Here is a 27885-nt window from a genome sequence, read left to right on the forward strand (position 1 = left end):
AGCTTACCATGTCAGCTCTGCCATTCAGCTTTTCTCTGCTTGGAAAGGAAGCTAAGGGAAATACAGAGAAAAGTACCAACAGTCCTGAAACCCAGCAAACAACACTACCTAAACCCCTCATATTTACCTAGCCCAAACCTTCATCTCTGAGTCCAATTGAAGCTGAGTAATTTCTTACACAATCTTCTGAAGCTTTGAAAAAATCCTTGATCTACTGCTTGTCATCAGAGTGGATCTCGTGAGCAAAGGGGATATTGTTGACAGGAGAACTGCCAAAGCCTCTACTCTGGACCTGAGGAGAGCTGGCCTCAGACTGCTCAGGGAATTAGTTATTAAAGTTGCCTGGGAAACGATTTTTGCAAGTGCTGGAGTCCATCAGTGCTGGTCACTTTTAAAACATCATCTCCTAAAAAAGGCATAGAAGCAGGCAATTCCCAAATGTCAGAACTCAAGGAGGTGAAGCAGAAAGTCATCTTGGTTGGACAGGAATCTTGCCTTGGAACAAGGGCAAAAAGAAGGTGTCTGGCCAGCAGCAGCAAAGGCAGGTGACATGGGAAAAATACAGAGATGCTGCTTTCCATTGTAGGGGAAAAAATGTGTGGCAAAAGCTCAGCTGAGCAGAGCTGTGGGGGGCAATTAGAAGAGTTTTTAAAAATATATTACCAGCAATTGACCCACTACAGGACAAGGATGGTCTCCTTACAAACAGGGACAGAGACATGGCAGAGGTATTTAACACATTCATTGCCTCTTACCTTGAACATGGGTGATGGACCAAGGGGCTGATCTGATTTTGAGCAAAAAATGATTGTGGTCCTTCCATAGTCAAAAATGCTTATTAAATTTTGACAGTTAACAGCCATTATACCTCTTATTTGTGTATTAACTTTGCTTATCTTAACACTAAACAGCATCCAGGTACATCTTGGGATAGTTAGGTACCTTGTGAAAGCTAAAATAGCATTTTACTTGGAAGTCATATCCTGCTGAAAAATTTGAGAACAAAATAAATCAGACAATGAAAATGAAGCAGTGCAGTGAGTTGCCTGAAATCTTTCATGATGTAAATCACAAAGTAAAAACTGAACTTTCAAATAAAGCTTACAAATATCTTGTTCAAAATAATGTTTTCCTTTGCCTACAGTACATCATATTGAAAATGTAAATTCCTAACTAGTAATGTAAAATGCATTCCAAAGTGACTATTGATAAGCATGTACTTACAAAACATTTGAGTTAGATCTTGTTTCCTACAGTTAGAGAAGGAGGATAAAGAACCACACTTGTCTTCAGTCTTAAGGAGGTAGAGAAATTTTGTTCCAGGATGTCTAGAAAATTCAAATGCCCAGCACAGGTGTACTGCACTGAAGAAAAAAATAGGACTAGATTCTGTGAAATATAAATTTTTTTTCAGATAGTTTTTGCTGCTGCAAGACTTAATAGTAGAAACATCCTATATTTCTAAGGCTCCTCTGTACTGTGACATCATTTCTCTACTTTTAGGTGTGTGAGAAAAATAAAAGTCATTACAGACAAGAAAGAGCAACTTTTTATCTAGTTCTTGGAATGCAGAGAGCAGAATTAGAGCTTTCATGCTCTCAGTTCACCCAAAGGAAGGCCAGCTCTGAATCTGGAATATATAACACACAGAGAAATGTCTCATAATGAGAGCTAATAATGACAATAGCACTGGTGGTCCTGAGAAAGCTCAGACTTTACTTAGTTCTCCCAGTAGAGAGAAAATGAAACAAAAGGGCTCTTTAAGAGGTTGCTCTTTTATAAATATAGTACCAGAAATTCCTCTTACAATTTTTGGAGCAGTTTGGTTAAAAAAGCTATTCCCAAATCCCAGCTACTCATTGCCAAAAGGAACTACCAGCTCATACTTTGAATGTAGATATAAATACCTGCCCTCACCTGCTGCTTAGAGACTCTCATCAAACTGCCAGCTCTGAAATTCTTTTCTCCTGACCTTATAATTATTTGTATGCCTACTCTGGGAGACCTTTATCAGAAACAACTCCATGGAGACCCAAAAGCTAAAGAAAGTTTTGAAGATGTTAAACAGTTTTGTGAAACAGAAAAACAAGGGCTGACAATGCCCTACCTCCAAGGACCTTAGATGACATTAACCATGTTCTGGGATGATATTAATCACATTCTGTCTGTCAGTTTCTAGAGTTGTAATCAGTTATGGGCCCAATTCAGGCTCACCTCACATCTGACTACTGATCCAAAGAATTTGTGGGACTTAATTTCACTATTATGTCTGAGAATAACTAGGGGAGAATGTTTGTTTCTTTGACATAAAATTATAATAAAGTATGGGAAATGCCTTCAAATTATATGTACTTTACTGTATATTCAAATGTTGTAGTTGGTTATGGACTGAAATATATCCTAAATCTCCAGAGAATAGTGGGAAAAAAAATTGACTTCCCTAAAATTACAAACCATTCTAAATTTTTGCCATTATTTTCTAAATTAGACCAGTAAAATATATGTGATTTTGCTTTTTTTAGTTTAGCAAATGGGCACATTGCTTTCAAACCATTATACAATCTGGTAAGGTTAGAGCTCGAAATAAAAGGAGATAAATCAGAGTCCAAGCTACAGATAAACAAAAAGAATCAGAAGAAACTGTGGAATTAAAAAGGTGGTGCAAGATATTTCCAGTTAAATTATAAAGTTCAGTGACAAAGTACAAGTTGTGTAAAGTTACACAGATTTGGAATTTAATTGGAGAAAGCTCCATAGAATTAGAAAATACACCACCAAAATCTGGGCTATATATTCTTCTCCTTCGCAGTCAATTAAAAGGATAATTTTTATAATAATAGGTGGACAATTTATGTAGAAATTGAATTCAAGTAACCTGTAGTCATGACTACTTCATATTCAAATGTAATAGCTTCATACCCAGCTCCTAAACCAAATATTCTACAGTATTTCCACCATTTTTCTGAAAAATATGGAACTGTATAATGTACCAGAAAGGAGAGAGAAAAAACTGAACATTTAGATTTAGTGGTTTTAAAATGCCATAATGATAAAGCTTTTGTATTATTGTATAATGAAAATGAAAGTTGTCTCTTGCATGGAACTTCAGCCTAGATATATCTGAGAATATGTTCAGGTGCCAATGCATAAAAGAAACTTCACAATCTGCTGTATGTAATTAAGGTAACTACATAGTCAGATTCAATCTTCTGAAAGAAATGTTGTGTCCTCTTTATAGGCTTGTTTTTGTTTGGAGTTTTTAGTTGGGGGTCCTTGTTTATTTGGTTGATTGGGTTTTGTTAAGCTTTTGTTGCTGTTTCAGGGCTAATTGTTTGCGGTTTTTTGGTTTCAGGTTTGTTTTTATTTCTTTCTCTTCCCAGAACTGGTTTTAAAATGCTTTAGAAATACTACTTTATTCATTTCACATCCTGTTCTCTCAGTCAATCGTCAATGCTGGCTGTTTAAAATGAAGCTATAAATGCTTTGTTATTTGATTAGTTCTGCATAAAGATTTTTTTTTCCTCTTTTCAGTAGATCACATTATGCACTGAAGCATAAAAATTTATTATTCTTGTAATTATATATATGTTACAAAAACTGCCAAAGTTATTTCTATTTATGTGTCTGTAAACTTTTATAGATCTAATTATAACTGCAAAAGAGTGATATAAGCAATATCCTTTGGCCTTTAGAGTATACTCTAGAGTTTTGAGCTATATTTCAAATGAAAATATTTTTGGCAAATCTGATTTCCTGGTTATTCTATTACTTTGCATATACATATTTTATTTATGTTGCTGACCAAATTCTATACATTTCAAAATTTTTTGTGAAGGAGAAATCAGTACTAAAATGATTTAAAAAATAGTACGGCACAAAAAAAACTCCATCAACTAAAACAAAAAAATTCCAAAGAAAGAACAGAGAAAAAGCAAGACTGTATTCTTTATTGTTTACTTTTAAAAGACAAGGGAAGTGCATGTGTTGTGAGTTAAGACAATTTTCCAGTGATATAAAGGTATTCAGGGTGATATAAGTGAGGAATAACTATGAATAATAGGACAAGGTTTTTGTGAAAATGAACGTGCCTAATGGGACTGTACCCAGTGCTAATTATGAACTAAAAAACCTTTCTGGCATCAGCTGTCATTGCAGAACATTCTTATAATCCCTGGAACATCCAACCCCCACAGGTGCATCAGTTATTTTATATAACTGTAATGGAGATAAACAGTCACAATTTAGCAAATTAATTGAACCTTGAGTGACTGGCAATGAAATGTCATGTTACTGAGTTACACAGAATAACACAGTCCATCTTTCACAGGTTCTGGAATCCTATCACTACCACTCCTAAAGAGTGACACAGCACAGTACAGGAACAATTCCAGGACAAAAACCCCAATGTACAAAAAGGACAAAACAATCAAGACTTATCTGGAAAGAGAGAAAAGAGAAAAAGAACCATTATGTTACAGTATCATTCCACTGGTCACTCATTTCCTAAATGCTCTACACAGACCTGGTTTTACAGTCCTAAAAGAGAACAGTGGATTTTTTTTTTTTTTTTAAGTCAGAAAAAGGAAAACATAAGGAATAGTTTCCATGTAAGAAATAAGTTGAAACTCCTTCAGTGAATAATGTTGCTTAAGGATGATTTCATAGAGAGGAATATGGAGTAGATGTGTTTGGCTGTTCACCATTTTCAGTAAAAAGAGGGTAAAAACAGAGTTGCTTTCTCTGCAAGTGGCAGAACTCTTCAAATTTCTGCAAAAAATGAGAAGAGGGCAATACTTCTGAATGTGCTTCTAGGGAAACTAGGCTCAATACGGAAGGCAGATACATTAAGGTTTGCTACATAACCAAAACCACATATGGTTCATAAGGTGTCCTAAAAAGGAAATATAAGGAACAATAACAGGAAGTATCATATATGTTCAGCATCTCACTGACAGCAGTAGAGAGGATATCAAGTGAAATGGACCTTGATGTGATTCTCTGCTAATATTCCTACGTTCTCAAAGTTCTCAAAGATGTTCCACACTTCGGTGAATTGCTTTTAATTTGCTGAAAATAACTGTCTTCTCTACAAAAATGAAGTCAGCATATACCAGTTCCCTAGTCTCTGGAATAACTTTTCTTTATTGTAGCCTGTTAATCTGATCAGGCAGCCCTTGGCAGCTGCTGTATTCCCAGGTGAATAGAAGGAGACATGAGCAGAAACTCTGATGGAGGGATCTGCAATTTTTATAGTCAGTAACAACACTGCAGGAGGGAAGGGATAGAAAGAAGATAGGAAAACCAGGTTTAGAGATCATGGGAATTATTGTCAAATCCATGCTGTCTCTTTTGTAAACAACTGTAAGTATGCAACATTATTCATGGATAGCCATTCCACCATTAACCTCTATGGCTGCAATGAGACAGCCTAATTCACCATGGTATTTACCACAGGCTGCAGAGGAATCTCCTGCTCCTTCTTCCCTTACCTTGGTGCCAGCAAAGCTCCTTCTCTTGGATATTCTCACTCTTCTCTGGTTGCAAATGCTTTTGTGCAACAACTCTTCCCTTTCTTAAATCTATTATCACAGGGATGCTGCCCCCATCACTGGTGGGCTCAGCCCTGGCCTGGTGGGCCCATCCTGGAGCCAGCTGGAATTGGTTCTGTCCAACATGAAGGAAACTTCTGTCACCCCTGTAACTCCCTGCCACCAAAACCTTGCCAGACAAACCAAACACAGAAACAACTGCAACTTTCAGGAGGTTCATTGTGGTCAGGGTCTCCTCCTGGGCTGATGTGGATACAGGCAGCCTTTTACACAAGGCAGAACCTAACTCAAAAATCTTACACACTGCACAGACACAGCAACAGGCACAAACAACATTGTTAAAACAAAATTGCCTTTGCATTTTCCTCCACACAGTACCATTGTGACACAGAAGCAAAAAATGGTGTTCATACAATGAAAATTTGATAAGAGACAGCCTAAAATGATGTTTATTGTTTCTCAGGCCCAGCAATTTAAGTGGCTCTCAGTGGCTTTGCAGTTCAGCATTGTTGTTGCTAAGCAGCATATTGAGACCAATCCACAGTATCCTGTAGTTTACAGGAAATTACAATGCCAGCTTTCAAAATGATTATTTTTTCTGGTGGTCCAGTGTTCACATTCTGCCTTTAAACATTACTGCATGTTTGGCTGAAAGAAACAGCCACCTCAGAATATATTTTTTGCTAATGTGCAGAATTTCAAGGTGTTTATATAGAGTCAGGGAAAAATTCTTCTGAACAGTGAGTCAGTGTCACAGATGGGACAATTTCAATTTTGTTCAATTTCATCTTTGCACTGCATTCATTGCCATGTGACTCTATGCACAGAAATAACAAGCAAAGACTCCTTAGTGTACTTGTCTCACACAGTGATATGGCTCAATAAGACTCAGAAAAATCTCCTTTGATATGTGTATTATGAATATTATCTAAAACAAATAAAAAATTGAAAAGGAATTGTATTAGAGTAGATCTCAAAAACTATGAGTTTATCTCTTAAAGAAGAAATATTTTTACTTTCTTAGCAAATATATTCCCTAGCTGGAGACATGAAGGAAACAGATCTTTGCTGCATGATCTTTTTCATCCTCAGAAACTTTAAAAAAAATAATCAATGGATAGAAGTGTTTTACTTTTGGTGAAGCTTTCCTTTGTTTCTACATATAACCAGTTAAGTCTAGGGCTACTGATTTTTGCAGCTGAACATCATGGCCATTTTAGCTATTTCTATTTTAAAACGTTGCATTACAGAGCACTTTTCACAACATCCAGCATGCATTTTGCCACAGTTCAGAGCATTTCCACGGGCAGAAGCAGACCCACTTACAAGCAGTGATGCAAACAGATACCACTGCTAAGTAGCAGCTGTAAGTTGAACCCCTCAGTGGCTCATGTAAACTCTTATCTTGGACAAGTAAAATTTGTCAATGTAAAAAATATGGTTTGTTGTAAGAATGAATTTAAACCATTGCCTTAAAGTGTTGTGAACCTCTGAAGTTCACAAAGTACATCTTATATGAGCTACACCAAGAAATCAGTCTCTGGAGGCTCTTTCCTGAGATTTTAGTACCTATTTTATTATAAAACATAAAAGTGTTTTGGAACATCCTTTACCATCAAAGCCAAAGCTTTTAAAGCTTCTAACATTGCCACAGGGACTTGAATCTCCCATTAAGAGGATAGAGTCTGAATACAACAAAAAATAAAGAATCAGAAAGCTTGGCTAGTGTTCCTCCTGGGGTAATGTTCATATAAAGCTGAATTTCAAAATACAAATCTCATTTGCAATAAATTTCCATGACTGGCTTGGCAGAAGTAGGAAGCCAATAGTACTAGAACTGGCACCTTATCAGAGAGATGTCTGGAAAATTTTGCCCATATCTTTCCTGTTTCTCTTGTGCTCAAAGTTCAGTGCAATTTCTTGGGTTTGGTGTAGTCTCATCAGTGTTATTTCCCAATGCCTGAGCAGTGCTTAATGACATCCTAAAGGGGAAGGCTATTCATTAGCAGCAGTAACAAAGCAAAGTTGCTCACATAAATTAATGATCCATTTTAGTGGTAGTCCTTGACACTGGGAAATATTAACTTTGTTTTATTGATCAGAAAGACAGAGACGTGAGATAAAATGACTTTCTGCAGCCATGCAGGGAATTTGTAGTAGACCCAGGAACAAAATGCATCTCCTAAATTCCACTTCAGGGGGTTACATTTCAGTAGCTCTGTCATAAATGTGGAAGGAGGAAAAATATTAGCTCTGTTCTGTCAAAAAGAGTCTCTCCTTCATCATTTGTGTCCAAGCAAATACTGCTAACCTACAGCAGCAGTGCTTTCAGGAGTAGCTCTTACCTTGGGGTTATTGGGATCCATCCCCATCCAAACTGTATAATTTCTGGTAAATGTTTTCTGAGTTTTATTTCCCTAGTGCAGTAAGTGAAGATGGTGCAAATAATTGCACTGATGTTGGCACCACCATACCACACAGGCAGAAGATGGATATGGTGCCTAACCAGTATTAGTAGCAATTCCTCCTAGCCAAAAACCATTTAAGCCTGCTGGCCTTATTGCAAAGTGTCCCACACAGTTCTTTATTCTACAATAACTCTATTTTACAACTCTGGATAAATAAATCCTGCTGAATTAAGCAGGATATTGGCTAAGTGTACATGGCTGGACAAGAAGCTTTGCAGATTCACAACAGTTGACTCAATACCTAAACAACTATTTCATAAAATGATTTTATTAGAATTTCATGGGCTGCCTAAAAGTGTTAAAATTTCTGAATGTTTTTAGCAAGCTCTGTATACTATTTCTCTTTTGAAGGAGAAACAAAGAAATGAAAATAATGCTGATATTCCTCCTTTCCAAATTTACATAGACTGTCCATGGCTGGAACATACCTGTTGGAGGTAGCTTTGTGGGTTCTGCTGGTAAAAACTCCTGGGATGGTAAGCACTCCCTGGAAAATGTGAGGTCATCAAGTGCTATGCCATCTTTGGGACCTTCTCCAGCTATCCCTTCAAAGACAACTTGAAAATCTTCATCTCCATCTCCAGACAGGGTCAGTGCTTTGCGCTGCCAGAAATTTCCCTGGTTTCCAGTTAGATTAAGGAGAATTTTTTCATGTTTCAATGTAGTTCTCTGGTAGATAATCAATGATCCAACGTGAGCTCCATACATATGATAATAGAAAATTATCTGTAGGAAAAAACAAGAGCATAAAGTATGCAATAGGTGACTTCAGTCAAATTCTGCCATTGCATTGACTTTAATTCTTAAACTGAGCATTACTAATAGCATTCAGAGTAGTCATTAATTTTACTGATTGAAAAATAATTTAATCAAAAGGCAACAGAACAACTTATTATTTGCCATTCTTAAACTATTCCATAAGCCAAACTTTAAAACCAGCATTAAAATATTCAGCAGCAGATCTTGCATCCCTTTGAATGACTCTTGCATTTAAATGTGAAAGAACTAAAATATTTTTTAAGGAAACAGAGGAATGGAGTAGTTCCATTTACAATAGAGGAAGCAACTTCCATTTACTGAACAATTTTCCGGTTAAAAATGTGTTTATGTAGGCTATAGAATGTGCAATTAGAAAATAATCCAATCAGTAATGGGAGCAAAACTAACTCCAAAGAAACATAAAATATGTAAGAAATACTTGGATTACAAAACAGTTATTTATTTATTTTTAGTCAAAATGAGGAAATTTTTAAATACAAAAGACCAAATACACACATAAAAAGATCATTGTGAAAATTCATCACATTTAACTGCACTCTCAGTTCTTTCCAATTCAGTCTTGGATTTCTATTCTTTTTGAAGGTGCAGCCTTGTTTCTGAAAGTCTTTTGTCTACATAGACAAAATATTTTTATTCATTTATGTACCTTTAGAGTTACTGCTCTTTATTTGTTTTCTATGCATAAAACTTGTCCAGTTGATGTAAATGGTCATTTTCCAATGATTTGAAATGGTCTAAGATCCCAGACTAAGTATGTTGTTATATGATGAAGCACTTTCTTCTCAAATAACCCATAGGAAGGAGAAAAATGCTTCAGGGGACTCTCTGATCTTATGAGATGAGATTTCATATCTTGACATATTTTTTTCCATTCATACAATTCCAATACCAATTCCTATACCAATAATTGCACTTCCTTTGGGTACTTGTCTGTGTGTAAGTTTCAGAACTGCTCAAAACCTGCAAAAAGTAAAATATCATAAATATGACTGACTGCTTCAAGCCATATCATGGATATCAAAAGTTTGGTCTGCACAAGGTGCATAAACCTGTTCATTTTTGTAAATAATTTTCTATGTGATAAAAGCAACAGTTTTCCATAGTTATATTTCAAGCACTTAATTGCATTTAATGTTTGATATGTAACAGTACAGATGTCAACATGTCATTCTCAGTTATTCTGCATTTCTTTATGTATGTTTTATGCTTCATAGAAGTCAAAAGGTGGAAAAGTTATTTTTAGAGCATAAAACCAGGTAATGCAGAGAAAGAGATACTCAGAAATACGATGCTAGAAGCAAAAGGTTGAGATCTCCATGTTTGTGTAAGCAGAATATTTTTAGTATATGTATTTTAGGCAATACAAAAATCTACATGGTTCCAATTTTGAAGATAATTTTATAATGGCTAGGTTAAATTTTGCTACTGAATATCGTAATTATACAAGTTTTCTTTTGAATCATAAATCAAGTCCTTTATGTTTAATACTTCCTGACTTTCTTATCTATAAAGGGTTTGTAGACTTTTCAGAGAGAAGTATTTCACTAAAATGAATTGGTTAGAAATCTCAAACATAAGCAGAAGTCTTTCCAGGTTGCAGATAAACTGCTCAGGAATATTCCTCGGGAACAGTATGAGACAAATGAAACTAGAAGCTCATGACTGGACATTTTGCACAGAGAGGTCACCTGCATAGCCAATAAACTGTTTAGGACTATTTCAGTCTAAGAAAACCCTCATTTGATGAGCATAGTTCTGTGATCACACAAACAGTTAATTTCAAAAGCTTTATTAAAAATGGCTTCATAAAAATTATACTCTTGAGAGGCCTACTTATTAGATGTATAAAGGTAAACCTGTAGTTTCAAAATAAGGCACAGCTAAAGTTTCTGGGCCACTATATTTTTAGCAAAGACTATAAAGATGTATCAAAACCAGGAAACTTTTTATTCCAGGTTTGCAAAAAAATATTCAAGCTGAAGTCACCAGAATGTTCTGTAATATTTTGGAAGATCAAGGCTTACACTTCTCCATTTTCGAGAGAAGAGCTGGTAACAAAGCCTTCTGTTACACATCCTTCCTTTTGCAGTTATATTCTTTGAAAAGCAATTCTTACTGCACTCATACACACTTTCTCCATAAAATCAGCAACCATTAAATAGTTGTTTGTAACTTTGGATGAGTTGTATAAGACATTGTAAATCAGACACTGCATTTATTGGCAGCTTCATCTGAATCTCACGGAGTGCTCATTTACCTCCAGAATAACTCTTCTGCAGCAAGATTTCTCTTATGGTTAAAATGAAATAAGATCTGATCCTGACTTCTCTACAAAAGAATGTTTTGGTTTTTTTTCCTCAAGAACTATTTCAGTAATCAGCTTTAATCATTTTAGGAGTACACTCTTGGTGTAATCTAGAAATCAAATTCTTCATTCTTGCTACTACCACACCCTCACATACCTTGCAGTTTTTATTCTTTCTGCTTAAGACAGGACTAGAAATCCTAGCTTTTTGTCCTGGTAGCTGAAAAAATGAACTCTTTATAAAAATATAATGACCAGATGGCTCTTGCAGTGTATGATCAGTAGCTGGTCCAGTGCCCAGTTTCGCAGTGCTGCTAGTTCTGAGGCGCCAGTTGAAATCATCGTTTTCATCTTGCTTCCATCCACAAAGGTCAAACTCAAAATTGCAATGCCCAATAGATGTACCTGAAATATATTTGCCACACATGAAAAGATATTTATGTTCAAGTAGTTAATTAAGTACATATAGTACAACCTAGTACTCCAACCTATGGGGGAAAAAAAGCTTCACTATAAAAAATAATATCCATGTATCTCATTTAAAAGAGCATTTTGAATATTCTGGACTAAAATATTTGGATAAACCTACTTGCATATATATGAGGTGGGTCCAGTGCATTTTATTACAGTCAAAAGGAACCTTGGTATAAATGTAACCAAATTTAGTTAACAATTTTAGCTCCTTAGGGTCTTAACCAGCCCCCATAGAGCATTCAAGACTCACAGAAAACCAGCCTCCTTCTGAAGGAACATGCTAAGAGCAGGTGAGAACAGGAAGAAATGCCTCTATCTAGGGAACAGACACATTCAAATGAAACTACTGAGCACCATAAAAACACAGCTTCTATAGACTATAGACAGATACAGAGAAAACATAAATGTGGGTGAGATGATCTTGAGCCGAATCACACCCAAAGTTAGTTTACTTTTGCACAAGTCCTCAATTCACTTGTGTTTTCTTGGCCATTATAGAAACACAGATAAATTATGATGGTGGTGGATTGTCTCCAAAGAAGGGTAAGGGCCTGGGGCACAGGTCTGAAGAGGAGCAGCTGAGGGAACTGGGGGTGTTTGGAGAAAAGGAGGGTCAGGGGTGGCCACATTGCTCCTGACAACTACTGGAATGGATGTTATAGTGAGGTGGGGTTGAGTGTCTTCTCTCTAATAATGAGTGATAGGAGAAGAAGAAAGGACCTCAAGTTGCAGCAGCAGACGCTAAGATTGGATACTAGGAAGATTTTTTTCATTGGAAGGGTTGTTAAGCATTGGAACAGGCTGCCCAGGGAAGTGATTGAGTCATCATCCCTGGAGGTCTTTAGAAGCCACATAAATGTGGGGCTTAGGGACATGGTTTGGTGTGAAATTGCTAATGCTAATAGTGGGATTTAATGATCCTAAAGGTCTTTTCCAACATAAATGATTCTATGATTGTCTACATATCTCCTTATGTTGCACCTATGGCCTAGAAAAGAAGAAAGCTGTCATAATTTTGGTTGATTTTTATATGAAACAACATGCATATTTATAAATTTTTAATCTTGAATGTCAAAGAGCCAGCATGGTGACTAAGCTGTCCACATAAATTAAGTCAATAGCATCGTTCCAGAAGTTTAATTTCTGTATATTTTTCTCTCTATACATCTATAAGTTCACTATAATGATTACCAAGAGTAAAATTGCTGAAATAAGCTGGAATTTCAGCAGAGGCTTCAAGAAGCTTTTGACTGTGCCCTGAATATTCCTACTATTATTGCTGAAAAGGAAAGTGCCTTGAAGATAAATTTGGAAACTGTATGTATTATTGTGTAGGACAATATCAGAAATTACAAAATATCACTTCCAAAATGTAATCAAAATCTGAGCCTCTTCTGAGGTCTGATAAAGTTCAGCCACTTGGAAGTAGTTTTATTTAACTGAAAGGTACTCAGAAGCATTGGTAACCAGGCTAAGGATCTGGAATCCATGGAATCTACACATGGACCATTACAGGAAAGACAGCTACCTCAAATTTTCAGGCTCAAATCAGATAAAATATTTTTTCTTTGAATTTTAATCTGTGAATATCATAAAGTAAAAAAGTTAGAAACTTTTTCTTAAAAGTATGAGCTGCTTAGCAAAACTAGCTTGCCTTTTACCTCTGTCTGTTTAGTGCCATCTGAAGTAACAATTAAAATCAACCCAGACCTGATATGTGAAATTGTATTATTAACTTTTATGAAAATCACAGATTGTAGATTAACTCAACTGAATGCAACTGCTCATGAAATTTGTCCTAATTATATTTTTCAACTGATTTAGCTACTCGATATTTCAAGACCATTCTTAAAGAAATTCCTTCCATTATTTACGAATTCTACCTTGAGTCAATAGAATTCATGCTTACAACTGACCCTTTCATTTTAAAGACATGTTTTCAAGAATCAAGACCTTGGGGCATGAACACTGATATCCCTGCTAATGCTGCACATATTGGGTATTACCTAATCTAAGTTTAGATGTCCTTGTAGGATCTCTATTGTCAACAAAGAGAAATATTCATATCTACAGGACAACTTCTTTGATCTAACTGATTTTAAGTTGCATGAACCTCAGCCTGAAAACAAGTTACTCCATTGATGAAAAAGATAATGTAGGCAGCCTGCTTAGAAGCTCAAGTTGCTGCAGATGATTGTGCACTTGTACATTAAATGACTCCTGTGCTTGTAAAGCACCATAATGATTCACTGTGGAGGTTCAAATTAAAATGCAGTTAGGAAAATTTTTAAAAATTATTTTTGCAAGGTTTTTTCCTTACTTAAAAGTAATAGTAAAAAACACATTAGAGGAAAGTATTCACTGGATAGGACTGTTTCAATTAATCTCTTCCAATGAGAAATTGGAATAAAATCCTTATTATAGTGGCTGCAAAAGGAAATCCCATCAGTTTATTTAAACCATTTTGCCCTTAATACTTCAATTTATATTTGTCTGATGATATTTGATGGGAAACACAGACAATGCAGAAACCCCCCCAAAAAAACCCCAAACAAACAAACAAACAAACAAACAAACAAAAACATTCATATTTTTTAAAAATTCAGAAAATAAAAGTCAAAGTTTGAGAATACTTTTTAACAGAGTAATTACAAATTGAAATACTCATCATTTTTAGTTGCAGAAAATCTGAGCTAGTACCTGTATAAGTTAGTGTTGTACTACTATTCCTGGACTGGAAATCATTGAGTAGTGTAATAGTGTGAAAATAATTTGCAAAACATGGTTCCTTTGTCATGTACCTTAGCTTTCATAGGATATCAGCATACCTTTGCTTCAAAGAATTGTGTTCACTGAGAATTTGATAAACTGAATTAATATTCTCAGTAAAAATGAGGTAACTGTTAATATGCTACCAATCAATGGAGATTTGATTGTGTGAGCATTTCCCACATTTGTAGTAGTAAAAGAAGGAAGTGTTAATACCACATATTGTGATTGAGAAGGAGCCATTTGATATGAAATATCATTCTTTGAATCAGATACTACATATGCTGCTTCTTGATATGTCTTGTAAAACCAAAATTGTACAATATTCAGATTAAAATAATTTTCTGAGACCTGACAACCCTTGAAATATCTAAGGAGGTAGATAGGCCCCTCATCTCCCAGTGGTATTACGGTTGAAATTTTCAGCTTTAATATATTCTTTTCATATGGAAAACAGGATAATTTTATTCTGCTTTTAAAGACAGCTGCTTTCTGAGTTATTTTAAGACATCCATTAGCAGGTCTTTGTATTTTGTATCGTGGATTTAAATTAAATAATAATAATTAAAAATCCTTAAAAGCCAAGGAATAGAATTAAATTATTACCTTCTTGTTTGCTTTCTTAGCTGATGAGTTGTCAAGAGTATTTGAGTATTAAAATTTCACAGCAGACAGAGTTATTTATGATAATTATTTAAAAAAACTACGATACTTACTGCAAATACTAGGGCTTTCATCTGAGTTATCTTCACAGTCATTTACAAAATCACACAGATTATTCTTTGGGATGCAGTACTTGTTGGCACACATGAATTCCTCTGATGTGCAAGGTTTGTCTGAGATTAACAGAGGGGAACAATCTTCAAAGGTAATATCATCCACTGTCACGTCTCCCATGTAACTGACACCACGTTTTGCCCTGAAAATAACCTAATAAAAATTACAGAGCTATTACAGCAAGTCATTGATAAGAGAGAGAAAAGCTTATACACACAACATGAAAAGAACAGAGACTGATGGTCCTCACAAATCTTTTAATATGAAGTGGTCAGTTCTTACTGTCAAAGCATAATTCTATGAAATCTTGTGCTAGAGTTGTTACAGATCTGTCTCTGCAGTTATTGAAGGACCACCTTCTAATGTTACCAAGCACACCAAAAAAAGGAAATTAATCATACCACTCAAAGAGATACTAGTCCTGACTCGTCCTGAACTAATGGCAAGAGTTCTTCGTACTTCTGCAAAGAAAGTCTGAAAAACACTAGTCTGGCATTCATCATTTAATTTCCATGAATGTAAAAAGACTTTTAAAATTTCATTAAAATTCCAAGACAGAAGTATCAGGAAATGTAACTTTTTAAAAAATATGTTACTGACTATCCTTGGGGATTTTTTTTTTCATAAGTCTGCAACTAAGCAAGTATCTCTAAGAGGTTTGGGAGTCTGCTCTGATTTCAAAGCAAACGTCATGCTCAAGATACTTTTTCCAAAATCCAGATGTTTTTACTTACTGCACACTAAGGAGAAAGAAGTAGAATATTTTAAGTTGAGCTGGATTCAAGGATAGATGAGATTCTCAGTCTTAAAAATGGATATCAGTCTGAAATAAAAGAGGAGTTAGAAATCTCAAAAAACATGAGTCCAGCTCAGATAATTAATCAGACAGCCAAAAAGATGATTTCTTCTATGTGGGAGGAGAGGTACATGCACGGTGTGAAAAGGAAAATGAGAAGGTGAAGAATGCTTAATATAGAAGTACTACTAGCCAGTTCTCTAGGAAGCACATCACATTGGAAGACACACCTGAAAATTTGAACGAATTCCTAAGAACACTTCTGCTCTGTTCCACTGGGGACCTTGGCTGCCAGTTTGACTCCACAGTTTAGAAGTCTTGGTACTGCTTTTATAGAGTACCTAAAAAAGAAAATAACTTTAGATCACAAAAAAATGTTTCCATTACCAACTCACTTAGGAGTCCTATAATCATGTGTAAGAGAAAAATATTATCTTGTACATCTAATCTCTATTCCACCATTAAAATTCACAGAATTTCTGGAGTTAGAATAGAATATCTGGAGTTAGTAGGGGCCATCAAATCCAAATCCCTGTTTGCAGGACAACCCAAAGCTGAACCATAGGACTGCTGAGGTGCTCCTTGCACTCTGCCAGCCTTGGTGCTGTGCCTGCTGCCCTGGGGATCCTGCTGCAGTGCCCAGCCACCCTCTGGGTGAGGAACCTTTGCCTAATGTCCAATCTGATGCACCTGGATACGTCAGTATAAATGACTATACCAAGAAAATAATGTTTAGGGATTTTCTGACCTCCTCATAAACATATCCAGCCCACAGCCTTAACTGGACTAGTGAATCCCATTAATCCAGAGTGGCTGACAGTGAATAAAAATTGTTCATTAGTGGGTTGTGATTCAGTTGTAGAACACAGGAACAGGGTTAACAAGACTTGCTGAAAAATATATTTGTTCATGCATACAATTAACTGCTTTTCCAGGATGAATTTTCTCGTCTTGATTCTTATAAAACATTTTGTTTCTTCTACAAATAATTTTTTTCCTTTTTTTTTATAAAGACAAAATTTCATCTTTCTGAGCAATGAAAGACTTTTAAACAGCAAATTGGGGAATGATGACACACTTCAACATGAGCAGAGAGTCCTAAATATTCTTTGATCCAATCTCTTGGGCATCCAAATTCAACTGAGCTGACAATAACAAGATGGGTGTTTGATGAAGTGTGCCAAGCTGTGTCTCCAGCCAGTACTAGCAGAGCTAAACATCCATTCACCAGTTGCCTGAACTACTTCTGCTTTCAAGGATTTACTGCTGCTCTCTATAATCTTCTTAGGGCAGCCCAGACATTTTTCATCATAATGAAAAAACTTTTTTGTTTTAAATTTATGCAGTCCCATGAGTATATATGGTATTGCATAACAGGTAAGTTCTGCCAAGCAAACAGCAAATCCTCACACTAAAGACCTTTCATTTTAGGGGAAAAAAGGAATAGATAATATATTAAATAGGATAGAAAAACAAGTGACTTCTGACTTTAGAGACAGGAAGATCTGCCATAAAAGACATTACTTTTAAATGAAAATAAATAAATTAGTGAGAAAGGGATTATAGACATTATTTTAAAGAATAAAGAGTGTTGAATAAGAAAGTTTTTTTTAAACTCAAATGAAAATATTATAGTTATATGAAGGTATGCGTGTGACTGTAGACACACATGTATATGTTTTTAAGGACTGTAAATTATCTACTCTATTATATATCCAATCCCCGCATCATAAATTCATATTTTCTATCATATCATGAAAAAAGGTTAAAACTTTAGAGTAAAACATGGCCATTAATTTGTGTGCTGTTAAAACCCAATGCTTCTCTGTACCTTAATGCACTTTGAACCTCTATACTCTTCAATTACATTACAAAAAAGCACATCTAATACTTTGGTAGAATTACTCATGCCAAGTCAAAGTACAGAGACTAAATAATAAAGGTTCCAACAAATAATCAAATTGAGGTTGCTCAGGAAAATTACAGCAAATCAATACAAAAAAAAGTAATAGAAACACAGGAAGGAAACCAATCACACAAATGGCAGGAAAATCTTCAGCAATCTTACATGATATTTAATGGCATGGATGCAGAAAAAAATGTGGTAGTCTTGGGGGAAGATATGGATAAAAGGTCTTTTAAGCACAGAAAATATTCCCATTCCTACAATACTTAGAGCCTTCTAATATAAATAATGAGAAATCACCTAAATAATTTTATATTCTGAGTTATTCTTACACCCATTATTAAATGATTAATTAAGCAGTTGAAACCAGGCAATTATTAACAGTGTGCAATGCTTTCAAGATTTTCCTTTGGTACACCTTAAAATAAAAGAAAAAATCCATACTATACATATTTGCCTTTGTGCTGGTAATATTGGGCATGGCTCCATAGAACTGCTGTTGATTTCTACAAAACATTATTTGAACACAATTCCAACTAACATGGTTTCTCACACCGTAAAGGAGCCTGCACCCTGGAGTATGCAAAGTCCCAAAGCACATTAATTAGTCCCAAGCCTTAAAACTGAGGATAAGCCATCTTTATCCTCTGATTTCCCACTGATTCTGATTAATTAATATTTTACCACTTGCCAGGGAGCCTAGCAAGATCTTTACCTTGTTGGGAGAAGTTTATCACTACTTTAAAAAAAAGTGTTCAGGAAAAAATCCAAGAAAACATAGAATGTGCTTCCACTAAATATCTAGCAAGTCACATGCATGGTGTGTAGTTCATCACATTCCACATCACATTTCTAATGTCAACACTTTTTTTTTTTTCCAGAACAGCTGGATTCTGTCACCTTTTTTTATAATTTGTATATTGAAATCCTCCTACACTGCCCACATCCAATATGATACTGAGTGCACAGGTGAATGGGTAACTTATACGAGCGTTTTTTCAATCCAATTCTGATGCTGTTGGTATTCTATAATATTCCTGGGAAATCCCATTTTAAGCACACAGCTGTGCAGTAAAAATAATTATTTAGAGCAACGTTGTTTTATTCATTTCTGTCTGCAGTGACTTATTTGATCTACAAGCTGCTAATGAGTTAAATTTCCTTTACAAAAGTGCTTTTATTTAAATTGGAATAAGGAAAAAGGGTATGGGAAAGCAAATTTGTTCCTTATATGCCACATAAATAGTTCAATGCTGCTTACATGTGTATAAATAATCTCTGAAAGTGATATGTTCAGCTTTACAAGGAATAAACTCTTTCTACAAGATTTTATGTCGAATTTTGATACAATTACTTCTTTTTTCCATGCTCCCACCTTAGCCAAAGACCTTGAGGTCCAAATATCTATTACTGCTTTTCAGTGTCAAATAGTACTGTGTGATACAAAATTTTTTCTTCATGAAAGTTCCAACCATAGCATGTCTATATGAGTCACAATTTTTGCTTGTCGTAGAAATTTATAATTTATAGCTTCTCCAGTATTTGAACTAATGCTTCCTTCATATCATAACATGTTGAGAGCAGTAGAGTGCTAGCAATTGTTAATTTTCATTTATTAACAGCCTGGGCTTTATTGAAACTAAAAGAGAAGGCATAAATTTCCTCACAGCAATTTCATGCAGAAAAACACAACAAACAAAATAAAGAGCATCTCCATACCTCCAGAGAACCTATTGTTGAACCATTCATGTGGTTCCAGAATATGATTTTGCATCTGGGCCCTGTAAGGGAGATGACTGGGGTAGCAATGTCAGCTGTGTCACCAAATTCTCCATTGGAGCTGTCTGCAAAGAGATACCAGCCTTCTTCAGTGCACCTGCTCAGAGAAAAAGGGTATAACTTACTAAAACAAAATATTTCATCATAATTAATTAAAGATTGAAATGTTCCCTTAGACAGCATTTGCTGTGGGGGTATCTGGATGCACCTTAGAATGTGGCCAGAATTCAAAAAAACCCCTTGAAAATGCAGCTAGTATTTTTACATCAGAGATTGGGAAAAAAAACCAAACCCAAAGAAAAACAAACAAACAAATAAACAAAAATTCAAAAACAAAAACGCAATAAAACCCAAAAAACCAACCAAACAAAAAAAAAAAACCAGAAGTGAACGCACAGCATCATGTAGATGTGGGCTAGAGGGACTCTGGCTTTCCCTGCTAACCTCTTTCCTGGGGGAATTTAGAGGGTTTGATCCCGGCTCAATGTCAGGAAAACACAAGATATTGGATGAAATTTTGTCTCCTGTGATACCAGGAAAGATGAGGACTCTTTGAAGTAAGCATCAGATTCTGAGTGTACAGAAATACCAGAAGTGCAGTTTTAGTGTTTTGGGTATTTAAGATTTAGCCCCTAAAATCCTTACTTTCCAAAATAAAATGCAGCTGCTGACCAAAGATAAATTTCTCTCCAGCAGAAGTGCTTCACACTCAGTACTTCTCAAAAGGATCTTTCCCAGTAAGTGCTTAGCAAACCTGACAATGGAACCTATGTTTTTAAATAGCTGCTGTTATTTGGTTTTCCTTTCCTTTTGTTTTTTCTGATTGGCCAAGTTCTGAGCAACCACTCTGTAAAGCTGAATCACTACAACTGTAAGAAGACAATGGCCCTAGCCAGCCAGCACTGCCAAGAGAAACACAAGATGCTCAAACACGTCATGACATCAGGCTCTTCACAGACTCAAAATCCTGCCTAATGAGAAGAGCAAAGAATTGGCTGCTACAGGGTCAGAAACAGGCCTTCAAAAATCCTCACAAATCAGAGACTTTTTTCAGCTAGACTACTGCTTCAGCTAGACTACCCCATGTGTCATACCAGAAAACAAACAAACAAACAAATAAACAACAAAAACCAACCAACCAACCAAATAACCTAAAAGGCAACATTTTAATGGGACAGATCTTCATTTTGCATAGATCAGATATGTTACATGTGAAATCGCTGAAAACTGCTCATAAACATAGCAGGGACCAAAGTTCATTTGAGCAAAATCCTAGGGGAAGGAAGAGTTACAATTTGTGGAAATCAGGATCTTCTCCACAGTCTTTTTTTCCTTTTCATTAAAAGGCAGATAAGAGAATTGTTGCTGATGCTTTTCTTTTATCACTGAATCCTGGCAACTCAGACATCTTTATAATTACTGCATGGATTTGCTTAATCCTTTAGCCTGAGTATTAAAACATTCTCTGAATAAACTGACTCTACTATAACTAACAGCTGAAAACTTTGAAAACTCATTATTACAGACCTTTCAAGAAATATCCAATTGGACAACTCATTTATTTCCCTCCTTTCTGCTGAAGAAAGCTGTTATTTCAAGGTAACAAGTTTAGGTTTCTTTTTTGCTTTGGTGCTGAGTATTCTACCAGAGTCGTGCTTGGAGGTAAAAGAGGGTCGAGCTCTCTTAAGGTTTGCAAAAATATTGAAAAATTCAGAATTTACTCTGCTTCTGGGAACTCATGCCTTCAATGACCCAACAACAGAATTCAAAAGGACTTGTAAGAAGCAGAATGATAAAAAGCTCTGAAGAGCAGCAGCACTTACAGATCTCATACTTCCCAGAGTATTCAGTATTACATCCATGCCTCTTAGCTTGAGATTAGTTTGAAACAGTGGCAGGGTGCAATCAGTTCAATGATGAAATTCACTCATCCATCTCTTGTTGGTATGTTCTGTCAGACATAGGCAGGCCAAAGATCACATCTCTGCCCAGATTCTGCTGTCCCATAGTGCAGCCTAAGACAAATGTCCTTGCAACATTTTAGACTTCATTTCAGTGTTTGCTATATTATCACATTTAAAACTAGTACACCAGATGAAAGTCCCCTGTATGAAACACTTCACAGTGCTAGCCATTAAACACAGTGGTGGTATCTGATTACAAGAAGATTAAGGTTATGTGGGCAAGTAATGGGAAATGGAGGGATCAGAAGGGGATGGGTAAGTATGGGATCAGAAGGGGATGGGTAAGTATGTGTAGAGCATCCTTGTTGACTTTCACTCCTATCAAGCACATTTTTATACTTAGAACTACAAGACTAATGTACTTGTGACCTATCCATGTTTAAAAGGAAAGCTATGTTCTAGTGAAAATTAACCTGCATCATGTTTGCTCACAAAAAAAAGTAATTTCTCTGTCTTGAATTCTTAAGCTGTCTGGTACAGAAGCCTGCATGGAATTTCCATGGAGGTGCATGATCTGCAGGGGGAAGAGTTTGAAAAAAGTAATAAGTAATCATTCTACTTGCAGACAGTTCGAATTAGCTAGAGGGTCCATATCTTCTGTGGATGCAAATTTTTTAGCAGAGTCAATTAATGTACATAATCTGTTCAGTGTGTCAAGCTCTGACTTTGAAAATAAAGGATTTCTTAGCTGGCCCACTTTTATTATAACCCAATATAAAATATACAGTGACAAGGTATTCCAAAGCTTCCATAAATGTAAATTAACAGCTTCTCTTACTCTGCCAGATGATGTTCTTGTCTTCACCCCCAACCTTTGTTTTTAAGTGATCTTTGGAGAAGATAACTTTCTTCATTCTGAGTTAATCAGACCCATCCTCAAATTAATTTCTTTCCTATTCCACAAAAAGACTCCCTTGAGTTGTTTTTTTTTTTTTTTTTTAAGTGAGACCTCAAGGAGTTGATGCTAACAAGTATAAAACATTGTATTTTTCAACATATATAATAGTGAATAAATCTAGCTTTCAGCATAGATCTTATGTAAGTGCTGAAATTTAGCAGAATACAGGCAGGCTCCCCTGCCAGTAGCTGCAAGAGCTCAGGCCAGTTTAGAAAACTAACTTTGGAAAACCTCTTAGTTGGCAGCTACAGCAAGCATCATTAAAATCTTGATATTTACCCTTTGAAAATAATTAATTTTACCTCTGTACTACAAGCATTCCCTATACAAAGACATTCCTGCGCCACTCCAAAAATTCTAATTAATTTCAGAGGGAAATTCACAACATTTTAATGGATATAAAATTTTCAACATAAGCAACTGACCTATATCTGCATACTTGTCTTAGTTAATAGCTTAATATTTCAAATATCTTTTGAACAGTAGTTGGCAAAGAACAGACATTTATAGAAGAATCTTCATGTTATTTTCCCCTTCAAGGCATTCCAAAGAACACAGTGAACTGAATAGAATAATTAGGGAAACATTAGGTGGGTTAAGAAATGTTGAAGACCTATCAAAAAATTAGTCCCATCTTAAATCTGGCAATGTTATCAAGTCATGTCTCATGCTGTGAATTACACATTTCATAGTTCTAATTGTCTACTGCTGCAATGTCTGAAAGGGAATCAAACTTATTCAGATGTACAGCAAGTTCAAGCTCTTATTTAATGAATTTTTGGACATCTCTCAGCTTTTAAAGTGTTAATTCATCTGTATCTTCTACTAATTGTTTGAGAATCCCTGACTAAACACTTAAATGGACTTTTAAAATACCCATTACTCATTGTTTTTCTTTAGGACTGAAAACTAAACCTGATTAGGAAACAAACAACTCCCATTCACTAAAAAGTTCTGATTTCCTTCCAAATTTCAGCAATAACAAGAAAATAAAAAGAAGAGAAGACATAAACTGGAGAGAGATATTTTTGTTTCCTTAGAGTTATAAGTATCCCAATGATCAGCTAAATCATCCCACTAAATTCCAAAATTCAGAAAGCAGCAGCCTCCACATGCATTTCCATTTTTCCTGATTATATATGTCCACAAACACTGTACACTATCTATACAGAAAATCAGAGCCCCACACCTATTGCCCCTATTATGCACTGAAAATATTATTCTTCAGTTTTCCAACACCATCTGTCTGGGATCTGCCCTGGTGAGTGACCTGCAATTAGAAGAGATGGGTTTCTGTATAGAGAAAAAACCAAAATAGTGGTCAAGAAAACCCAGTAGGGCACTAGATGACCTTCAAAAGAAGCACTCTCGATCAAAGGGAAAGGATTGTGGAATACTGGGCACATCAGGATATTGTGGGCCGTCAAAACTCAAGCTGATGGTTTGAATCAGTCATGACAGTTTGCATTTTCCACATCCTCTGCATCCTTTATCAGGGTACTGGAGCTGTGGGAGATCACTCCCTCCTCTAGCTTCTTTCCCCCAAAGCATGAGTAACCAGCAGGCAGAAGTTTTCCTAAAGTTCATGCATTTGAAGTTTTTTTGTTTTAAATTAGCTACAATTTCCTAGCTAAAAACTTTCATCAGAAGATTTCTGAGAAAAAAAAAATTAGTTAATAAGGTGTTAAATTCTAACTTTTAATTCCGAAAAACCATATTTATGAGAAAATATTCATGGTTTTGTCTTTTTTTTCTTGTACTGTCGTCAGACTATAACATTGATATTTTAATGCCTTATATACTCGACACAAGGTGTTGGCAAAATGTGATACTTCAACATTTCCATCATGCTAACTTCTTTTGCTGTTGATTCCTATTAATTCTTGTTTCTTAGTGTCAAAACCAGATGATATGACAGTTCTGGTAGAATGTAAGAAGGTGCATAAAGAAAACTTGTAATATTTTCTAGCAACAAAAGTTGCTGTACAAAGATTTAGCATACAAAACTCTTTATTAGAATATTCCAAAGGAAACAGGCAAAGACATGATGACAGGTTAATCTTTATGTATTCATATAGAGCCCAATGTAACCTCAATATTAGGTGTAAAATCGGGAAACCACGTACATATTGTACCTTTTACTTGAAATTTGCCTGTAAGGTGGGAAACTGCTGAATGGTGGGTAGAAAAAACTTATAAATATTACAAAGTATTACATATATATATATATATATATGTTCAAAAAACAAGCCTTCTGTTAAAAAAAAAAATACAAACCCTAACATTTCCCTCAACATTGTATCTGCCTTGAGAAATCACAAAAAATGCTACAGCAATTCAGAAGTGAAAGAAAATGTAATATTCAAGCACTTATTCAAAAAGAAATTTATCACCTTTTTTATGGGCTGGGTAAGAGCTTCTCAATGCACTGCCCATTGTGCTGGCCAGCTCAGCCAGAAGGCCACAGGTGTAGGAAGGAAAGGGACTCATGAAAGGCAGGGCCAAGGTTTTAATTAAAAGTGTATAGTGACAGCGAATGTGAAAGAAAATGTGCTGGGGCAAATAATTTTTGGAAGCATGAGAAGGCTTATGATGCGAGAGAAGGAGAATGAAAAAAATAACCTTGTTTCTTTCATATCTGTACTTGTTAGATATTCAATGTCTGCACTAGAAATTCTTTGACTACTTATCCTTCTGTAGATAACACAGGATAGGTCATAACATGTGAACAAAACCTTCACAGACCTCTTGCAGTTTGACATATAACATATTCATAGGCTTCAAAATATTTTTTCCTTAAATAAAGATTATTGCATCTGTGAGGATATTGTTTCAGAAAAAGAATCTATATTCAAAATTAAAATGTTATAAAATGTGTAATTTCCAACAGTATTAAAGGAAGAGAAGAACTCCAATAATTTAATTAAAGAAAAAAGAAAGAAAGATTTTCTCTGCTGAACACTTCCAAGCACTTAAATTCTTTAGGTTACTCCAAAATATTCAGTAACTGAAATCTGTATCTAACAACCTGAGGAAAAAAAAAAAGAAAGGACAGCTTTCCTTGAATTAAATTTCAGCATTTCCGCATAGATTAAAAAAAAAAAAAAATTAAAAGAGAATTGAGAGCAAGCAGTCATTAGGAATGCAGATTTTCACTTACAGTCATATGTGTCATATTAGTTTCAAACCGGTTATTCCAAAAAAGTGTAAATTCTCTTGTTGGGATTTGAAACTTTTTTTTTCCAAGTAAACCTGCCACTCCATTAACGTTTAATAGTAAGGCTTAATAAATTCAGAAACAAAAAATGTAATATGATTGTCATGCCATAATAAAGCAGATGCAAGTTTTTTGGAAGGCAGCTTTCTGAAAGAATGTCATAGATTTATTTCCTATTGCCAAAGTCAACCTCTACTTCTGTTCACAGCTGCCTCTAAAATGCTGGATGCCAGCTGACCAAGTTCTTTGCACAGAGCTAGAGAAAAAAATTCTATCTTGCACATCTGAACTTTATCACATGATTGAGGTTCAATAGTTATTTCAAACTGAATGGAACCAAAGGTGCTTAGCACATCAAAACACAAGTCATACTGAGACCTGTGATTGGACACTGACATCACAAAGTTGCTCAAAAGAAAACTGCCAGAGAAGAGATTCCTTCTCCAATGTGAGAAGGAATTTTTGTACTAAATAAAGCTGTTATATTTATTATATATATTTGTTTTATATTATTTATTTTATATATTATGCATTATATATTATATACTATACTATACTATTATATTATACTATTATATAATATTATATACATTATATACTATTATTATTATTATTATTATTATTATTATTATTATTATTATTATTATTAATTGGATTAAAGCTGCCATACTTATTATTGAATCCTAAAAGTCAAAATTCCAAACGAAAAATTCTATCTGTGACCATGCTTCAGGTGTATCACAGAAAACTCTGATACTTTGTTTTACATAATAAATACGAAATCCAGGAAGAAAATTATTAAATTATTCACAGTGTAATTTATTTTCATTATGAGTTTTATCCCATGCTCTGGTGTTCTAACATAAGAGGTAAAAAATACTTTGGGTATATTCTCTTTGTTTGTACAAAATTAAGTTTGATTAAATTATGATTTCTTGTAATGAAATAATTTGACATCATCCTACAAATAATTTCCTGCCATTAGCTTATTCTTAAAAGTAGTTGATTTATGTTGGACACACAAGGAAAAAAACCCAACAACCAACAAACAAATTTAAAAACCCAAGGCAAATAGAAAAACCACACACACAATACTTTATAATTTTTTCTCCTCTTTTGAATTTCTTAGACTCTCAAATTTAAAACATTTTTTGACTGCTGAAAAAACTGCTGGGCTAAAGCATATTACTTAAAACCTTTAATTTTCCCAATTTTCTTGAATTTTGATAATGATTGTCTGAAAAAAAGACACAAAAGAAAGACAGATGTATTAAAAATATGTTTATCAGGGGAACTATTTACACAGCAATAATTATCATGTCAGCTTCGTTTTACTTTTGCATCCATTTTTGTTTTGATTTATTATATTTGATGCATAAATTATCATATCAATTAAGTGACTACAAAGTTTTCCATTAACAGTTGCACCCAGATATCATTAATAATGTCAGAGAATTTGCCATATCACTAACCAGATTGTTTAAAAAGGAAAAAAACTAAAGACATCCATTTGCTGTTGCCAATTTAATACACTTGTAAAGCCTACACACACTGATACTTTTATGGTTGCAGCTTTTAGAAACGTCACTGCAATCGAGAATTCCACTTGCCAGGTATAGAAACACCTCACAGGAGCTCTGCATTTGAGTATGAATAGTGGTCTTTTGAGTGCTTCTTCTATTCCTCTTTTGGTTTCTATATACACATTCAAGCTGTTCCCTCTATTTCCAAAGTAATTACTTTCACTTAATTAAAGTAATTACAGCTTCAAAGACTCACACCTTCACCTCACAATTCACCAGCCTACATGTGGCTAGCCCAAGCACTTATTCTGGGGAAGCAGATGGTTTGACTACAAATATTCAAAGGTATTTTTGCTGAAAGAACTCATTGTAAGCTGCACTGCCAACTACTCTTGCATCATAATGAATCCAAACATTTCTATACATAGTCCTGCATATTTTATTTTAATTTGCAAACACACAGGATTACAGTAACACAGCTTGCCTCATCTAACTAGTGGAAATTTGGGGAAAATGGATGAGAAAATAAAATGAAATGTAGCAGGGTTTTAATTCTAAAAAACTGCTGCTCTGCATCTCCTGTGGTAATTTGGAAGCATCTATCTTCTGTACTTCTCTATAGGCCAATAAACAAAGGGAAGGGGGAAACCATAGAACCAAACTGCATCTCATGTGAAACA

At 35.1% G+C, this 27885-nt stretch overlaps 1 protein-coding gene across 1 annotated transcript in view; it reads right to left on the reverse strand.

Annotated features, from left to right (window-relative positions):
* The window catches only part of MALRD1 (MAM and LDL receptor class A domain containing 1), a 235075-nt gene that overhangs the window by 124869 nt on the left and 82321 nt on the right, over positions 1 to 27885 (reverse strand). The window contains exons 21-25 of the mRNA XM_059869616.1: positions 19544 to 19700; positions 16149 to 16259; positions 15062 to 15275; positions 11260 to 11507; positions 8446 to 8743 (exon numbers count right to left, since the gene is read on the reverse strand). Of these exons, the coding sequence (XP_059725599.1) occupies positions 8446 to 8743; positions 11260 to 11507; positions 15062 to 15275; positions 16149 to 16259; positions 19544 to 19700 (1028 nt within the window). The remainder of the gene's footprint in view (positions 1 to 8445; positions 8744 to 11259; positions 11508 to 15061; positions 15276 to 16148; positions 16260 to 19543; positions 19701 to 27885) is intronic.

This window comes from Haemorhous mexicanus, chromosome 1 (assembly GCF_027477595.1).
Source record: "Haemorhous mexicanus isolate bHaeMex1 chromosome 1, bHaeMex1.pri, whole genome shotgun sequence".
In the NCBI taxonomy this organism is placed as follows: Eukaryota; Metazoa; Chordata; class Aves; order Passeriformes; family Fringillidae; genus Haemorhous; species Haemorhous mexicanus.